Source organism: Sesamum indicum, linkage group LG7, assembly GCF_026168435.1.
Source record: "Sesamum indicum cultivar Baizhima isolate 11 linkage group LG7, ASM2616843v1, whole genome shotgun sequence".
NCBI lineage: Eukaryota > Viridiplantae > Streptophyta > Magnoliopsida > Lamiales > Pedaliaceae > Sesamum > Sesamum indicum.
In genome coordinates this window covers 11,720,626-11,739,005 of record NC_142663.1, presented here as the reverse complement: position 1 = coordinate 11,739,005, position 18,380 = coordinate 11,720,626, and the positions used below count along the sequence as shown (strand labels likewise).

Below are 18,380 nucleotides of genomic sequence, written 5' to 3'. Positions count from 1 at the left end.
GAACATTATTACAAGATATGAAATGAAATAAATAAAAATTTACTTTATTGTATTATTTTATAGAAATCATAATTCAAACAATTAAAAAGACCATTTTAAAAATATTTGATCCTTAATGTTAGATAAATTTTATGATAACTTGAGTTTGGAGTAATATGATTTTGAACCCAAAACTTTTAAGAATTGCTAATGCTTCCCTAATGTTTTAAAGAATTACACGCACCCCTCATTCCCGCCTCTTCCGACGATTAAAAGGGGTCAAATTCATTTTTGGTCAACAATTTTAGTGCTCACTGCTTGTTTTCAGAAACAACAATGGCGGAAATTGAGGGCTTGCCTGTTTTGTTACTACATGTACTTTTTGGGAGAAGTATTTTCGCACTCGAGAGAAGCGGATGGGGTTCTACAGTTGTCGACAGCAAAAGGGATGTAAAAGTGGCTCCCAACACCAACCCGCACAGACACTCACACTGTTTGGTGTGTGTATACGAATTTCAAATTGGACTTTATGTGAATAATGTTGACAGAAATGTATGAAATTGAATTTTGAGACGTGGATTTGTGTGACATCTGTTTGCATTTATGGGCTCATTCACCTAATGCTTATCTGCCGTGTGATGGGATTAGTTCAAAGAATTTGATTATGTTTGTAGATATGGGAATTCAGAACTCACATACACATATATGTATGTTCCTTGGAAACAAGGTTGCCCATATTTTTTTTTATTTTGTTGTAAGCGATTGAATTTATGAGGAAGGTTATTTATTATTATTTATTTAATTTTCTCCCACTCTTTAATGTGCAAGTATTAGCTATAGAAGTATGTATACATATAAGCATTAGCCAGCTTTCCAGGGTAATTGGATGTACATGCTTGTCTATTATTTGCATATAATTACCGTTAACAGATAACGATGATTATATATTTGTTTAATATGTCTGGTTGTCCTTGTGTCCAGTTTAGTTAAAAGTTGGCTATTGTTATCTTAATTTCGCAAATAGACATGCATGGCAATTTGTCCATGCTTAGATGCTTATGTATATATTTGTTAACATTATGCTATGTTTCTACTCTAATGAGCATGGAGTGGAAGCCTAGTTTAATGGTTTTGCTTTGAGTCTGAAGGTTTATCAATTAATTTATGAAAAATTGAGAATGTGAAAACACCTTTAGATTTTGAGTGAGGATATTGAAGATTCATGTAATATTGTTTTTGAGAATTGGTGGGTGAAAAGTAAAAAAGTACAAGACAAAAGCAGTTGAGATTCTTGTAATATGTTCACAATCGAGAGTGAAATTATGGCATACAGTGGAGCAAATATAAATGGTGTTAAATGAGTTTGTTCAGACTCTAACAATCCTATAGAATTCCAGCATATGCCTGGCGGAGATTAGGGGTTACGCAACCCCTTTCTCAGAATCCTGTAAACTTTAAACTGCCGTAATAAAAGAACCGCTGGTTACTCATTTAAGTATTGCACTAACAAACAAGGACTTTCTGCTTTTTGGGTTATAATACGCCAACAACTACAGTGGTTTGGAGCATCTTTTGGGTTATTGAGTCTGAAAACTTCATGGCTTTTTATGTGTGAGTATCACATTACAGACGAATATCACAGAACATAGTGTTTTAGTCCGAAATCTGGTGTAGTCATATCCAAGTACTAAGTTTTAGTACTAGACTTTTGCTTGTGGAAATGGCAAGAACTGAATTGGCAATTGGTGAGGGTAGCCAAGGAGGCAGGGGTGGTAGGAGAGGACGTCCAGAGGGAGGAAGGTATGCTCGATACACAGAAGAGCAGATTGAGGTTCTTGAGAAAGTTTATGCAGAATGCTCAAATCCAAACCATTACAGGCGGGCACAGATTATGCGTGAACAACCTATTCTGAGGGGCATAAACAACAAACAACTCAAAGTCTGGTTTCAAAACCGCAGGTGAGATATTTTCTTCTGTCCAACTTTGCTTTTGTCTTCAAGTACACCTTTTACTGTTTTCTTTTTAACTCTCAAATATGCTTCATGTATTATTGTTATGGTTTATCCCGGTACTTGATAGACCTGAAGATTTTAGAGTAATAGTCCTTTGGTTAAGCTGATTCAGACAGGATTGTTACTTAAGTGTTGTTTAATTGACTTTAACTTGCAACCTCTTCAACTTATATCTGACATTCTTGTCTTGATTGATTAACATCATCGGTCAAGTAGACTATTTTTGCTGGAATTTACTATGACATGTTAATCCACTTTAGTTTTTGAGAAAATTGTTGGAGATGTTTCTAGAAAATGTTCCACATTGAAATAGTGTCGGATTACTAGAAAAAGAGGTGCAATTTGGTAATGAATGCCAACTTCAGGATTCAATTCTCATGGAAAAGAAGCAGGTCCAAAGCTTTTAAGTTGCTGTTCAAATATATGACATTAAGTTTGGCAGCTATATTACTAACTTGTTATCAGTAGCTCGAGTAAAATCTCAGACACATCCTCTAATTCAGATTCAATTTGCACTTAGTTCACTATATCTTTGTTACCTGATATTTAAGCACAGAATAGATAAATTATTGATTACAGTTGCAAGTACTGAAAAAAGGGTTGTCTATTACTTTAATTGGATATAGAGTATTTTGTTGAAGTAGGAAAAATTTGGGTTTTGTTTTCCTTTTCTTTTTTATATAGAGAAGGGAGTAATGTTGACCACAATGGTATAATCATAGAAACATTACTAAACCAAGGCAGATTGGAAAAGCATGAGAAAGATCCAAATTGAAATACACGTTGGAATCCGGTGAAACTCGATATTATGCAGGAGAAGGATGATTAATACTTTTTCTTGTACGATTATTGTTTTGTGTAGCAATTTTAAGAATTTTAAACTATAGATAATGTAGAAAAAAAAAAGATTGGGAGAGAGAATCTGAGGATGATGTATCACAGACAATGATTAGGACACAAAAGCCTGAGATTTTTTAACCTCACTGTACAACAGAGAGTGAAATAACAAGGACTTCTTCTTGTATCAATATCCTTAAGTTGAGGCACATCATTTGGGTCCTTGTTGAATCATGGTCTATAAACTATCATATATTCTGTTTTTCTCTCAAAAGTTTAAATATGAATAGACTAGATGTATTTCAGCCACCTGCTAACGAACATGAATAGATCATAAGAATAGCAGTAGCATTCAACCTACCGTAGGGTAGAGTGGATTTGAAATTGATAATAAGCAGGGTAGAAGAAGTACAAGAACATAAGCAAGGTTCATCTGTCCATCTACGTTCTGAATTTATGATGCCAAGCATAGCCGTAACTCTGGCAGTAGGGTTTCTCTACTTACCATGGAAGGAGCTGAGATTCTTCACACTAGCTTGGTTAGGTACATATTTGTAACATTGTTTCTATTTGATCTAAGATTGAGATATTTTGAAGGATGAGAATAATCAATTGAAGTATGCACTGCTTCATTGTATCTGGCCTCATGAGAAGTATTACTCGGGCAGCATTATAGGCAGTTTTGAGTGTCTCGATGCAAATGTTTTATATCCCTGTGTAATTGATTGAAAAACTGTTCACAATGTAACCATTTTGTCTTTCTTGGATATTCTCAGTCTGGGTATGAATGCTATGACATTTATCCCGAATCATCTCTTTATGGAAATGGAGTGTCTTAGTAATGGTTGTTATGGAACGAAAAACACAGGGCATGGCTCATCGTGCAAAGTAATTTTGTTTTCGAATGACGGCATGTATCCCCATTATCTTGAATTCCATTTTAGGGAGATCATGAAAAATTTCCTTTCAAGCACTAAATTGTGTTGTCTCATTCACTTTTCACTTAAGAACAAATTTGACATCATCAAAGTAGTTTCTTTTTATTGCTTTTTTGTCTACTTGCAGATGTCGTGAAAAGCAGAAGAAAGAAAATGGCAATCTTGCATTAGAAAATAGGCGGTTGGCTACAGCAAATAAGATGTTAAGGCAAGAGAATGATGGCTTGCAGAAAAAGTTAGCCCAAGTATTATGTGAGAATGACCATTTGCGGAACCAAGTCATCACTGTATGTTACACTCTCCCAAATGAGCATTGTCTATCACTGACTACAATGTTTGTTGATCTGGATCCCGAATGATGACTTTTCTAACTGCTTGACTCTCTGACCACTCCAGTAAAGTATATTGTGGATATATTTGGATGCATTTACTTAATTATTGTTTATAATTCCCTTAATTTAAAATCCATTTCTGGAATGCGCATCAGCATGCTTCCATTCCAATATGGCATACATACATCACTATCCTTTTTCTGGAATTAGTGCCCCATCCTTCTGCATTAGCAAATGATCTACTTAGAAAACATATTCTGATATAGCTCTATGACATGAACTCTCTGGTATATTGATCAGTTTGTGAGGTTGATACGAGTAGCTAGAAGCTGTCTCTAAGAGCAGTCATTGTGTAGAAAGTCTAATCCTCATGCTCCCATGTAACATCGATTTCGTATCCCATAATCCAGTGATCTTGCATAATCAAGTTTGTTAAAAGTGGAATGAAGTAAATGTGTTGCATGGTAGGTAATGATGTGATTGTCCTTCCTGAAATGAATACTTCATTCCGGGTACAAGTTATTTTAACTTTATCAGATGCTTATGAGTAAATAATGGCGACCCAGTTAACTTCGACAATTACCACCTACAACTTGGGCCGTCAGCCTGAAGCCAATGATCCTCAGCTTCCCATTAGGATTGGTGATAACAACAGGTATAGTTGAATGTCAAAAATTTTATATAAAGATGGTTTACGGCTATCATGTTGAGCTGATTGCTTGCTTGTAATTTTCTCTCATATAGTCTTCTCTCACTGGCTGAGGAAACGAAGAAAGAGTTCCTCTCCAAAGCCATTGGAACTGCTGTTAACTGGATCCCTGTTCCAGGGCTGAAGGTTTAGGCTGCCACATGTTTTTAGGAGTTATTTTGACATCCTCTACATGCTAAGTTTGATCCATTGATTTGTTTATTGTTCAGCTGCGTAATCCAGAATCCACCGGGACTATCTATGTCTCAGCTACTTGCATTGGAGTAGCAGCACGGGCATGCGTTACGATACCTGGTGAACCTATTAAGGCAAGCTCTAGTATCTGTGTTATTACTAAAGCATGAAGATTTCTTTGAATTTTAGAAGAGATTAAAATGTCCCCATAGTAATTTTATATTTAATGGCATTTATGTAAATAGTCATAATTGTTATTTTACTTTTTTTGTATATTGATAACATATTTAGTAAATAATTAGGCAAAAAATCTAAACTATTAATAAAAATCTAAGCATATGAACTTGTATATGATGTACTTTAAAAGATACATAGATCTTATTAATGAAAAATTAATCACTAAAAAGAAAACTCGACAAGTAGAATTAAAGAATTATTCTAAAAAATAAGCATAAAGGTCAAGCAATTTTATGTGTATGTAGTATGTTTTGGTGTCCATGCAATATAGTTTTGTACATAAACGTATATGCTGAAAATGGAGAAAAAGCAAAAGCACAACATTTAATATTGAAAAATTAAAGGAAATATACATATATTTGAGTACATAGATTTTTATCATAATTATTTTTTAACATATTTATGTAATTTATTCATGCACCAAAAGAAGGAAATATTACAGTAAAATACTTATAAAAGGCATGATCCCAACAACTAAAAAATATTCATAATAAACTTTGTTGTTATCTATTCATTTTCTTTGTCACAATTATTAAAATGTTTTTGATTTATTCAATTATATTTCATCCTATTCTTCGTTGACATAATATTTTTTTAGAAAATTCATCTTGAAAGATCCTATTCTATGTTATTTGCATGGGATAACTCTATAACAAATTGGTATTTCTGTGTCTATCTTGTTAGTGTAGCATGCTATAAGTTGTTGTATTTTTGTGAGCGACCACCAAAACTTGACAAGGGAGATAAACACAAGGACTAGTAGGTTGGGATTCAACCTAATTATCACTTATACTTCTAATGTGAGCATGCCAAACTCCAGTTCCATTTTAAGTACAAGTGCATTTAGGTGAAACTTAAAGAAAACCAACTGTTCTTCAGTTTTAATATATGATTTATATAACCAAAAGTTGCTTTGCATTTCATGCAGATAATTGAAATCCTCAAAAACCGGCTCTCTTGGTCTCGATCTTGCCGTAATATGGATGTGGTTGCCAAGTATCCTGTGGAGAATGGAGGAACCATTGAATTAATCTACACACAGGTGTGCAAATAGTGGAACATTTTTGTAGGGTTAAATTCAGCAAGTCCTACTCAACAAGAAAAAAGAAAACATGATCCTCTTAATTTGAAAAAAAGGATAATTCGAACCCTAGTGTTGGATTAGTGAGCTTTTTTCTAAAAGCTTAAGGGGTCATGTTGTTTTATTTTCTTATTTAGAGAGTTTCTTTTGCTTATTAGCAATATTAACCCTTTTTGTCCCTTTGGCTAAGATTCAAGAAAGTTATAGCTTGAAGCTTTTTATTTTCTGTTCAAATCTCTTTTTGATATTTATTTTCTTCCAAACATTGATTTTGTTTCCAGTATTACGCTCCTACTATCATGGCTTGTGCTCGAGACTTCTGGACATTAAGATACACTTCTATTTTAGATGATGGCAGCTTTGTGGTATGATTGCTTTTTCCTTGTAATGAGATGAGTGAATGTGCATGGAGAGACTGACCAACAACTAGCTAAATTTATTTAAAAGATTTTGTATGCTCATACATTTTATAAGATATCAAATTATATTTTAAAAAATAAGTTGTTTGAATAACACATCGGTGAAACTTATAAAATATTAGCCAAGACAATTTTGTGATTAATTTGAAGGAGTTTGTTAAAATCTAAAAAATAAGGAACTTCTATCTTTTTTTGGTTTTTTTGAGCTTTTAACCATTTTTTCTAAAAAGTATACCAAATGCTTTGTAATATATTATAAACTCTCAAACATCTTTGAAAATCTTATAATTGACCCTAATGGCCTCTATATCTCTTTTAGATCTAGACCAAATTAGATGAGATAGATAGAATTCTCTCTAAGTCGATTCTCCTAAATAGGCGACTTTCCTTATTAGGTCTACTTGATTCTAGCTCTTATATCTTATGTTAAAGGTATGTGAACAATCAATTTCTGGTTCTGATGGCGCACCAAGTTCACCTGTTGCCCTAGAATTTGTGAGAGGGAGGATGCTGGTTAGTGGATATTTGATTCGCCCATGTGAAGGAGGATCAACTATAGATCTTCTTGACCACTTGGACTTGGAGGTAGTCTTCGTTCACTGTAGCAAGATGCTCTAAATTAAATATTCTTACTTCTGATGAACAACTTGAATAAAAGGCATAAACTTGTTGCAGGCATCATCTGTTCCAGAGGTTGTACGACCTCTTTATGAGTCATCCGAACTTATGGCCAAGCAAATGATTGTTTCTGTAAGTAAAATTGTTTACTTGAATTGGTTTCATTATGTCTCTCATCATATTGATTTGCCTTTAACCTAAAAATTTAGTTTTCTTAGAAATGTTTCTGAGTTGTTTTCTACATTGAATTTGAAGTAATTTAGATTATAATTAATCTCAAAATTTGATTTGGCATACAGATATCAATACTATTCCTCCTCCAATTTGAGGAATCTTTTATTTCACCTTCATGTTAGGAATAATTAAAATTTAAAATAAATATCCACTTCGAACTCTATTCTCCAGATGTTCTTCTCACCAAGGATATGTTAGATATTAATATGTCATAATATCATAGATACAATATATGATACTAGATATGCATGTGTATATCATGTTTCATATACTGATATACATAAAGAATTATGTCATTGTTCAGTGTTAATACTATACAATGAATCACAATATGGTCTTTATAAAATATTTGTAGTATAATATAAAACATATATAGTATAATAAATCATATGAACTACATAAGTATATTTATAGTAATTTATTTTTGAATATTCAAAATTTCAATTATAAATTACATTTCTATTTATTTATAGTATATATAAGGCACCAACACCTTAAAAATGACTACCTTGGCTTGTTTTAAGTGAACCCACTAAATTACCACTATTTAAAGAAATAATCTCCATACAGTATGTTTCATTATTTTCTCTTCTATTTCTTTTTGTATTATTCAATATTCTTTTTCCCATGTCTGTCATTATTTAAAATTTTTATCTCTTCCATTTATTTTTTAAAACTATATTATTATATAGTATATTCTTTCACTTATCATAATGTAATCTAATACATCAAAATATACTTAATTCATATACAAACTTAATAAATATATTCAATAATATATTTTGAAAATTTATGCACACGGATGTCTATATTTGAATTGAAATGGAGTTTCAGATAATCTAAAAAGTGAAGATTTTGCTTACATTATTAACTTACAATCAGTAGTTGGGAGTTGTTTTACATCATTACTTTATAGAAAGGGTAGTTTGTAGAAAAGTCATTTGAGGAAATTAGACATCAACTTTGGACTTCTCCAAAAGAAAATAGGAGCATCTAATTATGGACTAAGCAATATATTACACTCCCGATGGATGTATAAATATTATCATATTACATATGACATTATATATGGTATGTTATAATCTTATGTATTACATTTTATGTATTTTATCCTCATATAAATAAAATAAAATATATACATATACATTGGTATTATTTAATGAATATAGGGGTATAATAGTAAAAAATGAATAAAACTTCATTTTTTCAGCTTTTTAATTTGATTTAGCCCATAGTTGTTAAAGGCTCTCGGCCCATTATGACGCAAAGGTCCCCTGGAGCCATGGATGGTGCCGCTCACCTTTTTCTAAAGCATCCCGCATATTTACACAAAAATGTTGTATATTCATGTCAATATATTTTAATATCAATTACGCACAAACAATTAAATCATCATTATTATCATATTCTCTATTATCACTGTTAGATTTGTAGCAATCAATATCTTTTTCATCAGTCATATTGAATTTAATTTATTGTTCCTCTTCTTCAATAAGATAAAACTTTTTTTGGTTGCATTAGATATATTTTTTCTTAATTCTTTTGAAGGTGGAGGCCGAAAATTATATGCATCTTCATTTATTCCAGAAGTTTGTACAACATCTCCCCAAGTTAAATCACCATCTTCAAACTCTTTTCATCAATATTATTCTTGATATGTAATGTTCCTTGCAACTATTCATTGCTTTCATCTATTTCATCCAGAACAATTGGATCAATGATATTGAAGGCATCATACCCCCCCCTGAAAGCTCTATTATATTTGATATAAACCAAATCATTCAAACGTTTTTATTGCAGCCCATTTCTTCCTTTGATATGGAGCTGCATAAAATTCGATATAGTAATCAAACAAATTCTAGATAGAAATTATACTTATTAAATATACATATATATGTATACTTACATTAGTTACTTAGATTTTCAAACACACTCCAATATTGATACATATAGTAAGACTCAAAATTTTGATTACAAATACTTGCAAATACTCACATAGGTGGCCTAACGAGTTTTTGCTAGCCTAACCATATCTTTTTTGCCAATAAAAACCCACAGCATTTTCAAGACTAGTAACCTATTCTATATAGAGCTATTAATAATCACAACTAGCCAATATGTCTTTTTCAAGTATGGAAGTTTGAAGCGATCTGTGCAGTGAGGTGCACCAAGGGACCGAAACAAGTGTGATATTTTGCTTCTAAATATGATCATGTACATTGAAATAATGTTAAATTAAAAAATAATTAAATAAAAATTAGAAAAAAATAGGTATACTATGTGTAGCTGAAAAGAAAAGAAATTCGCACTTGCGCTGTTTGTGATGACTTGAATCACATTTTTTTCTCAAATCATTGCACAAATTTGTCAAGTAATTCAAGCATTTCCCAACTCGTGTGAGAATAAGCTGATGCATCAACAAATTCAACAAACTTGATTCTTTTTGGGCTATTTACCAAGAAACTAATCAATGATCTATGTTTTTTGTTGGATCACCCAATTTTCTATCAACGACAACCATACTTTGCTTCATCCTCTTTCCATGATTTCAAGATTGTATTGGTATGCTCTAATTTTTTTTTCCAATTATTTGACCCTAACCTCATGGTAAGAAGGAGGTTTTAGACTAACGCGATGCTGTTTAACGGCTTCGATTGCTGGCCTAAAACTATCATAGTTTACAATACTGAATGCAAGTTCAACATCATACATCCAGGTGCAAATTTTTGGACATGTATACTCCGTCATTTCATTCCCACTCTCATCAAGTACTTTTGCTTATTTTCCGTTTTTTTGCTGCACAACTTCATCAACATCTTTCGTGAAGTACGAATTGATTGGACCATTTTGTTTGGCTTATTGGTTGCACTGATAGTGTAACATATTAGCCTCGAGCTGAACAACTAGATGTATAGCATTTACCATGACCAATATTTTGTTGTTCAGCTTCCCAATATTCTTCTTCTTCAATAATCACATTAAAATGACGAATAACATTAATTTGATATTTAGTTTCTTTCTTCTTCGTCATATTATGATTTCTTCACTCACAAGCTCAAGACATTTGAAACTAACTGTTGAATTCCTAAAGCCTCCAACAAGATGTTGCTTATGTATAGTAATTTCTCCTCTTGAAATCTTTCCACAAAATTCCACTAAATATTATTAGAATTTTTTGGATAGCCCATAATTCCACCCAGGGTCCTTTTGAATTGAAGAAGAGGATGACATTCTTATTTCCTGCTACTTAGGTAGTGTAGTGAATAATAATTTAATGTGGAAAAATAAGTAAAACCAACACTTATAAAAGAAAATTCAGCAATACAACACATAATATATGGAAATTTGAAGCTATGTTGCTTTTGTTCACCAAAAGAAAACTAAAAAGCACAAAGAGGAGGAAACAGGAAAAAAGGACGAGCTGAAATTGAAGAGGAGAAAACAAGGAGAGAAACCTGAAACTGAAGAGAAGGAGGAGCGATTGTGTGAAGTCGAGCCACTGTTTGAAGACCGAGATGTCTAGAGAGAGAGGGGGTGGCTGGGCCTATTGAAGTCCAACCTTATTTAAACTGGGTAAAGCTCATTCTTTGAAAAATGTTGAGCTTCACCCACTCTTTCTCAGCCCAGCCTAAAAAAGGATGGCTGAAAAATGCTAAGGCATGCCTTTTCTATTCCATATGCAAGCCTAACGTGAGTTCCTAAAAATCGCGCTGGGCTTGTGTCATGGTGCGCCAAGCAAAACAATGTGAAGGTTAACCCCATGCTAGCCCATTAATTGTGCCATTTTAGGTGGAATGATTATTACCTAGAGTACTCTTTCACTGGAATGGTAATTTTTGGGGATGATTTAATTTTTTTATCCCTCATGATAAGTCTAAATTTAAAACCTTTAGTGCGCTTATCAAGGTTAGGCTTTAACTTTTCATCTCTTTGACAAATCCATCCTTCTTGTGAACTCTATTTCAACTCCTAATGGATTTGCATATATACGAGTCACTAAATTGTAAATCCTTCAAACTTATGGGATCAAAATTGTAAAATTTTGATGTCCTGATATTAATGTAGTTAAAACAACCAGGATTATTTGTGTTTAAGCATGAAAAGATTAGGGACTAATTTTGGTGCTAAACCCAAATAAATTAAATTGATCTAGTGGCACACATGTGAGCAAAATGTGTGATTTTGTGTCATTTACCAAATAGATTAAGTTTAAAGTTAGGGTGCAAATTAAGTAAAGAATGCTTGAAGAAAATTTGATTGGAGCTAAAGATTTGGGACTCGAGCTGGAACTACCAAATAGTTGAACTCGAGATAAGATAAGAATACCTAAAAAGTGAGCTTTTTTAATAATTTCATTATATTTTTTCTACTAATAGGATTAGTTTATAAAATCTTATTTCCACTTAAACATTCTTATCATGTTTTACTGCTGCACAATGGCTGCTACAACTGACACAACTTACCACTATAAGTGATGGTTGCAAAAATCTATGATATCAGCCATGAAGTCCACGAGCACCAGTTACACTGAAGAAGATTGCAACAAATGGCAGATTTATACTTTGTCATTGATCAAGCCAATGTTATTGTATTGTAACAGATGAGCGTTTTCTATTTATTCCTATAATACATATTGGATTAGAAACAATTTCCAAATGATGGGAAAAGAAACTTTTATTAGTTCTACCTCCTATTTTTCCTAAGGAGAATGAACTTTTTCCATGAAGGATCAGAAAATGGGCCCGGATAACTTGTAAGATGATTTGGAAGATCTAAAACTTTTTTAATTATAGTTTCATGTTTTGCCAGCTTTCAATATTTTCTTATAGACTTATAGTCGATCATTCAGACTTTATTATGTTTTATGCACCTTTTTTGGATTTAGAATGTAGTTGATTTCTTAGCTCTGGAGTTGCCACAATATATTTATAAAACTTCAGTTTTAAAAGAAGCTGTATTAGGAATTCCATGTATGTATTTGGATGTTGCAGTTTAGCATAAGATGCAATCTTTCTTAATAAGAATTTTCCATTTTCGGGGAAGTTATATTAGGAATTCGATATCTCTAGTAGACTCGATTATGTAGTATAAAGATGCCAGTTTTCTTGATACTAGTACTTAAATTTTCTATCTCCCGTGAGAAGCTTTTATTCCTACTTTCCAATAGTTGGGATAGAGCTAGGACTGGGTCTGATAGTGAGCGATTTTTGTTGGTTCTTTTGTTTGACTATTTGATCGGTTTTTGTTAATCGGTGATAGTTTTATAGGTTTAAGTTGCCTTAATTGGCTTGAGTTGAATAAAGTTTGATCATCATGTCAAGAAGTTTGAGCTCGAGCTCAATGATTTTGACATGAACTTGAGTTGAAATGTGTTTGGATTTTCTAATTATATTAAGTATTTATGTATAGAGAAAATGATTATTTCATTACGAATTAATATGTTTACACTTTGGTATTTTGGTTTGATTGCGAATACTACTACATGTTTTTTGGCATTGTTCCATAGGAGAAATTATTTGCAAGATAGTCTATGGGATGCGGCAAGGGGACTAGGTCTTGTGAGTTGGTTATCATGTATAATTTGACACATTAGCCTTTTGCTCTTTGTTGGTGGATCTTGAGGAGCATCCAGAAGCACCAATAGTTATGGCATGATATTATAGGCTTATCTTGTCAACTTTTGTAGATTAAATAGACTTGAGGTAAGGATTGAGCTATCTAATGTTACTAATAAACTTTTTCCTTTCTCCCCAAAGATCATGCCTAACATGAGCATATTGTTATTGGTATAGAGTTGCTACGTGATAATGGCAAATGAGAAACAAACTTTGTGAAATTTTATAGTTGACCGTAGTGCTACAACATGAGTTGAATCTGCTTGCTAGCTTAGCACGTGTGGTCCGTTGAGCATCAGCCTTGAGCTCAAGCTTTTGAAAGCCGATTTTGAGCGTAAGTACATGTATTTGAAAGCTCGCGAGGCGGCTTGCGCATTTGAACCTACGTATATGAATTTGAGCCTAATTGTATGTATTTATATAGTAACATGATCCTTATAAATACTTAAACTTATAAAAAAATCATATAACCTCAGATTGATTCAAATCACACACACACACACACCCCTTCTGTTTTTGTATTGTGCAACTGAACTTGAGTCTAAAGCCAAACATAACAGCCTTAACTGTACAATGGCTTATCAAGTTCGCTTGGTCTTGATTTTTTTGAATCAGCCTCGATTCCTAACTTATTAGCTTGACGAGCTGAAGTGTGAATATTAGAGCTTGGCTCAAGGTCAATTGGTCTGCCTAGTTAACCATGTCTCTGGGGTTTGTGAAGTACTTCATTTGTAACATGTGCAAAATGTGGTTGTAATCATCAAGATTTTGTGTTCATAGATTGTTCCATTCCTCTTTGTGATAACGGTGATTGTAAGTTTGCTTGTCCTACAATTGATTAGTTTTGAATTGTATAAAATCTGAAAATGAATTACGTGTGTCATCTCCAATCATCAGTACTGACTAAAACTGGAAAAAGAGTTAGCGTAACCTATAATAGGTAGCATAGATATGAAATCTTTGTATTGAGCTTACCCAACCGTGTTTCTTTTTATCCAGCTTCTATATTTTGTAGGGCCATGCTTCGTTAGAAGAGCAAATTATAATAGGAGTGCCTTCAGTCTAATGCTTCAACACATTACATTTTCCAAAACACATAAATCAAACATATTCCTTAGATCATGAGAGTTAACGGCCATTGTTAGCGGGTTATCTGCTAATGAAATTCGATCCTCATATGTGTAATTTCCTTGAACAATGTAGGGGAATCTTCCAGTATTTCTTTTATACAAAAGACTTACAATTGATTCTTGATGAGTTGTAATTTGAATTGGTTCAGTTTTGTTCTTTGCAATTTTATTTCTGAAAATTCTACGGAACTATTAATTGGTCATAAGTTTGTCATGCATTCTTGTTATAATATGTCCATTCTTCTACTTTGTACTCAGAGTGCATTGACTATCCATAGCTATTACCTTGCCACCAAAGAGGAGTTTGACACAATGCTTTAAATCTGTCCTAGTTCCTCCCGATCATTATTATAAATTGATTTTCCCCAAAATCAAAATATTTTTGTCGCTAGTACCACATACCCATTGTCCAGACGTTAGAGAATGCATTATGCGCATTTAATGAACTAACATTTAATGTTCTTGCTTTGGGAGAATCAGATACCAAATCACGCTAATACTTTGTCCTTTTTTCATGCGTTTACAAGAGTTTGCAGATATTTCGTGTTGGATGTACTGAGATTTTTACTCACAGAAGACTGACTGAGTATTTTTCATGTACAGGCACTTCACTTTATTGAGCATGTGGGCAATGAGACTAATGGCAAACAAATACATTCTTGCCATGAGGACCCTGCTTTCTTGAGATCTGTAAGCCGAAGACTTTGCAGGTAAGACTTTTGTATCTACATGTCAAATCATCTATATGGTGCAATTTTCCCAAGCTCTGTTATTCCTAATATCTGTGGTGGTTGTATCTAGGGGCTTCAACGATGCTGTCAACTGTTTTTCTGAAGATGGGTGGACATTGATGAATGTCAATGCGTCTGATGACATTATTATGTCCATTAAGCGAACTGCGAGTTTTGGAGTGGGTGCTAATTATGATAGTATAATTTGCGTGAAAGCCTCTTTACTGCTTCAGGTGAGTTTATGAGCCTACTATTACCCCTTAATGTGGGTTTAATATTCTCTGTCCATTAGCTGAACGAAAGATCCCTCCCCATCTAGTTACGAGTAACCTAACTACAGAATTGGAATTCTATTATGGTTTTGATGAATTCGACATTTTGTCCATGCATTCTGATTGTGTTCAAACAATTTGTCACTTGTTAAAAGGTTGTTTCAAATTCTGTAGATTTGATGAACAATGACCAGGAGGTAGAATTTTTATACAATGATGGTCCATGATGCAATGCATGAAACACGTTGGTAGAATAAGGAATACTGTTAGCACATTTAAATTATGTCTCGGTTGCTTATATGGGAGAAATATTAGGAACATTGTTCAAGTATAATTCAGTAATTCCAGCATAATATTATTATATTGACTAGAACGTGGGGAATGTGATTGTTGGGCACTACGAGCAGTGTGTTTTATTGGTGGCAGAATGTAATCCCTGCAAGCTTGGTGAGGCTTCTGAAAGAGCACCGTTCCGCTTGGATGGATTTCAACTTTGCTGATCATTCGGTAGCATTTTCGAAAGCTGCCTGCTATGCATATCCAGGACCGACTATCCACAATTTATCTGGAACTCCTGTGATGCTTGGCCACACCAATCATGACGACGAGGTTGGTTGAATCTAATGAAGCTCTATTCTTTTTAATAACTAAATATTTTGGAAATGGTAGACAAGATAATGCTTATTGCCACTGTTTGCCTTTCACAAACTTGCATACATAATATTATTATCCAATCTTTTCGATTTCATTTACATGTTTTTATACCTGTTTCCATGCCAGGAATTGGAAGTAATTCGATTTGAACGGAGTGCTAATCAACAGCATGTTTCTTCAGGGGATTTATATCATTTGCAGGTGAAGTCCTCCAATTTGAAAACTTGGAATGAGTGGAGACTTCATATTTTAGATCTTACATTAGTATATTTTCGGGTAAATTAATGCAGGTTATCACTGGAATGGACGATACGGGTTTTGGAGCTTGCTCGGAACTAATCTTTGCACCAATTGACAGAACTATACCCAATGATGCTGCTCTATTATGTTCTGGTTTTCGAATCTTCTTGTTGGGTTCAAATACAGTTGAGTTCCAATGTTTTCATTTGCCATCGCTATTGACATCTTCCTACGATGCTAGTTCTTTTTTTTATCTTAACTATTATTTTCTCATTTATTTGTCCAAGTTGTTACTGTATTCTTTACAGGGAGAGGATACTGGATCATCAAATATCGCACCAAATGAGGCACTTAATGCTAGGAATGCGCAGGCAGCCATTAGCCACCCACTGTCGATGCTGATTGTGGCCTTCCAATTTCCTTCTGAAGCTGATCTTCAGGAAGACGTTGCATCCATGGCTCGACAGTATGTCAAAAGTGTAATTTCATCTGTGAAAAATATTTCTCTAAGAACCATGTCATCAGGATCAAATCCTGTAATGCACTCACATGAAGCAAATCCAGCCATGGGGCTCAAGATTCCAGAATCAACCTATTTTGTCAACCTGGCCGACCTGATATGCCAAAGTTATAGGTACATGAATTGTAGATCTCTTCCTTTGGAACCCAAGATTATGATTCTGAATTCTTATTCTGGGCATTTTGTCACATTTAACAATGTTCAAATAACTGGACACCGGACACATCCATTTTACTTGACACAGATCAAGTTTGGGTGTTGATATGGTTGGCTTCAACTGCGAGAGTACTGATTCAATGTTGGAGCAGATACATCATCACCACTATGCAATACTGTGTTTCTCATTCATGGTATGTTTACACAAGCTCTTTTTACCATTAAAGACAGCATACTCTTGATATTTGACGAAGAAAGGTTGATATAGATAATATTGATAAGTCGCACTTGTTTTTGTGCAGTCTCTTCAAGCGTGCCTGTACGCCAATCAAGCTGCGCTTAACATGCTAGAGACAACACTAGACAATCTGCATATGCTCACAGTTGAACGGATACTTGATGGCTCTAATAATTTGTCACTATTTTCTGTTTTCCCAACGATAATGCAGCAGGTAAACTTTAGAATGAAAATTTAGATAGCCCTCTGTTACTTGTTTGAGGTCTATGATTTTTACTAGCGACTCTTGCCAATTTGCAGGGGTATGCTATTTTACCACCTGGAAACTGTCTATCAGTAACGAATCGTTGCGTTTCGTATGCACAAGCTGTGGTGTGGAAAGTGCTGGCTCCGGATGGTTCTGTTCATTGCCTCGCGTTAGCACTCATCGACTGGTCCTTCGTCTAAGCATTATGAACTTGCAGAAGTTTTATTTTTAATCTAAATGATTGTGAATTGGCTTGCTACCATCACCATCAGGATTAGCATTCATGAGACATGACATTTCAGGCATGTATGCAGCAGTGACTAGTCACTTTGAACCAATCTTCTTTCCCTATCAGTTTCAATGTGGTTCTGGTCGTCACTTATGAACTCACCCTTAGTGTGTAGTATGTACTCTTTTATAATTGAAGATCACTGTTTTGATAATATGTAAACAATGCATGAAAAAGGATATTTCCACTAAAATTTATGAAAATTATATTAATTAAGGGATTATGAAATCTTTCTAAAAATCCCACTGTCTTAAATTTATTACAATAAAATATTTAAAAGGAAAAATATTCTTGTTATTTAAATTTATACATTTTTTTTCAAGAAATTTATAAGAATAAAAAGAAATAGATCAAACTCCAAAGGTTTTGCACAAATTAATATAATTTACTTAAAAAATTTAAATTAAAATATTAGTGAAATATATTAAAAAACACTTGTTGATTTGTAAACTCGATCCAAGCAAGAAGTTCAGTTCTAAAATGTTCTTCACTAATTCCGTAAGTCAATTTTTAGGGCAAAAGATAATTTTCGTCCCACAGCTATAGGTCATTTTCGTTTTAGTCCCGTAAGTTTTTAGGGTTTCAATTTGGTCCCGTAAAACTGAAAAATTCGCAATTTCAGTCCAAATTTGGCCGGAAAATTTTGTGGCTCGCCGGAAAAAGTCACATGCGATGCATGTGACTTTTAAAATTGGGGGGATTCTGATTGGCTGGAGA

General features: G+C 33.6%; 1 protein-coding gene across 3 annotated transcripts; it reads left to right on the top strand.

The window, feature by feature from the left end:
- The first annotated feature begins 274 nt into the window (after positions 1–274).
- LOC105166610 (homeobox-leucine zipper protein REVOLUTA-like) lies at positions 275–17,756 on the top strand. Of its 3 annotated transcripts, XM_011086028.3 has the most exons (18): positions 275–1,938; positions 3,895–4,054; positions 4,666–4,754; positions 4,844–4,934; positions 5,018–5,116; positions 6,148–6,261; positions 6,582–6,665; positions 7,152–7,304; positions 7,395–7,469; positions 14,920–15,026; positions 15,118–15,280; positions 15,746–15,928; positions 16,100–16,174; positions 16,264–16,398; positions 16,522–16,847; positions 16,978–17,083; positions 17,192–17,341; positions 17,428–17,756. In XM_011086028.3, exons 1-18 carry the CDS (start codon positions 1,700–1,702, stop codon positions 17,572–17,574), a joined length of 2,496 nt encoding a protein of 831 aa, XP_011084330.1. In that variant the 5' UTR covers positions 275–1,699; the 3' UTR covers positions 17,575–17,756. The 3 variants fall into 3 exon arrangements, with proteins under 3 accessions (XP_011084330.1, XP_011084333.1, XP_088738661.1); XM_011086031.3 differs by lacking the exon at positions 6,582–6,665; XM_088882535.1 differs by lacking the exon at positions 275–1,938 and having other exon boundaries at positions 3,921–4,054; positions 4,637–4,754.
- The last annotated feature ends 624 nt before the right edge of the window (positions 17,757–18,380 follow it).

What these genes read in the sequence shown, in the direction of transcription:
- LOC105166610 (XM_011086028.3), top strand. Translation starts at nt 1,700, where the DNA reads ATGGCAAGAACTGAATTGGCAATTGGTGAGGGTAGCCAAGGAGGCAGG. An exon ending in TCCCTGTTCCAGGGCTGAAG is followed by an intron (nt 4,935 to 5,017) that starts GTTTAGGCTGCC and finishes TTTATTGTTCAG; the next exon opens with CTGCGTAATCCAGAATCCAC. An exon ending in TTGAATTAATCTACACACAG is followed by an intron (nt 6,262 to 6,581) that starts GTGTGCAAATAG and finishes TTTTGTTTCCAG; the next exon opens with TATTACGCTCCTACTATCAT.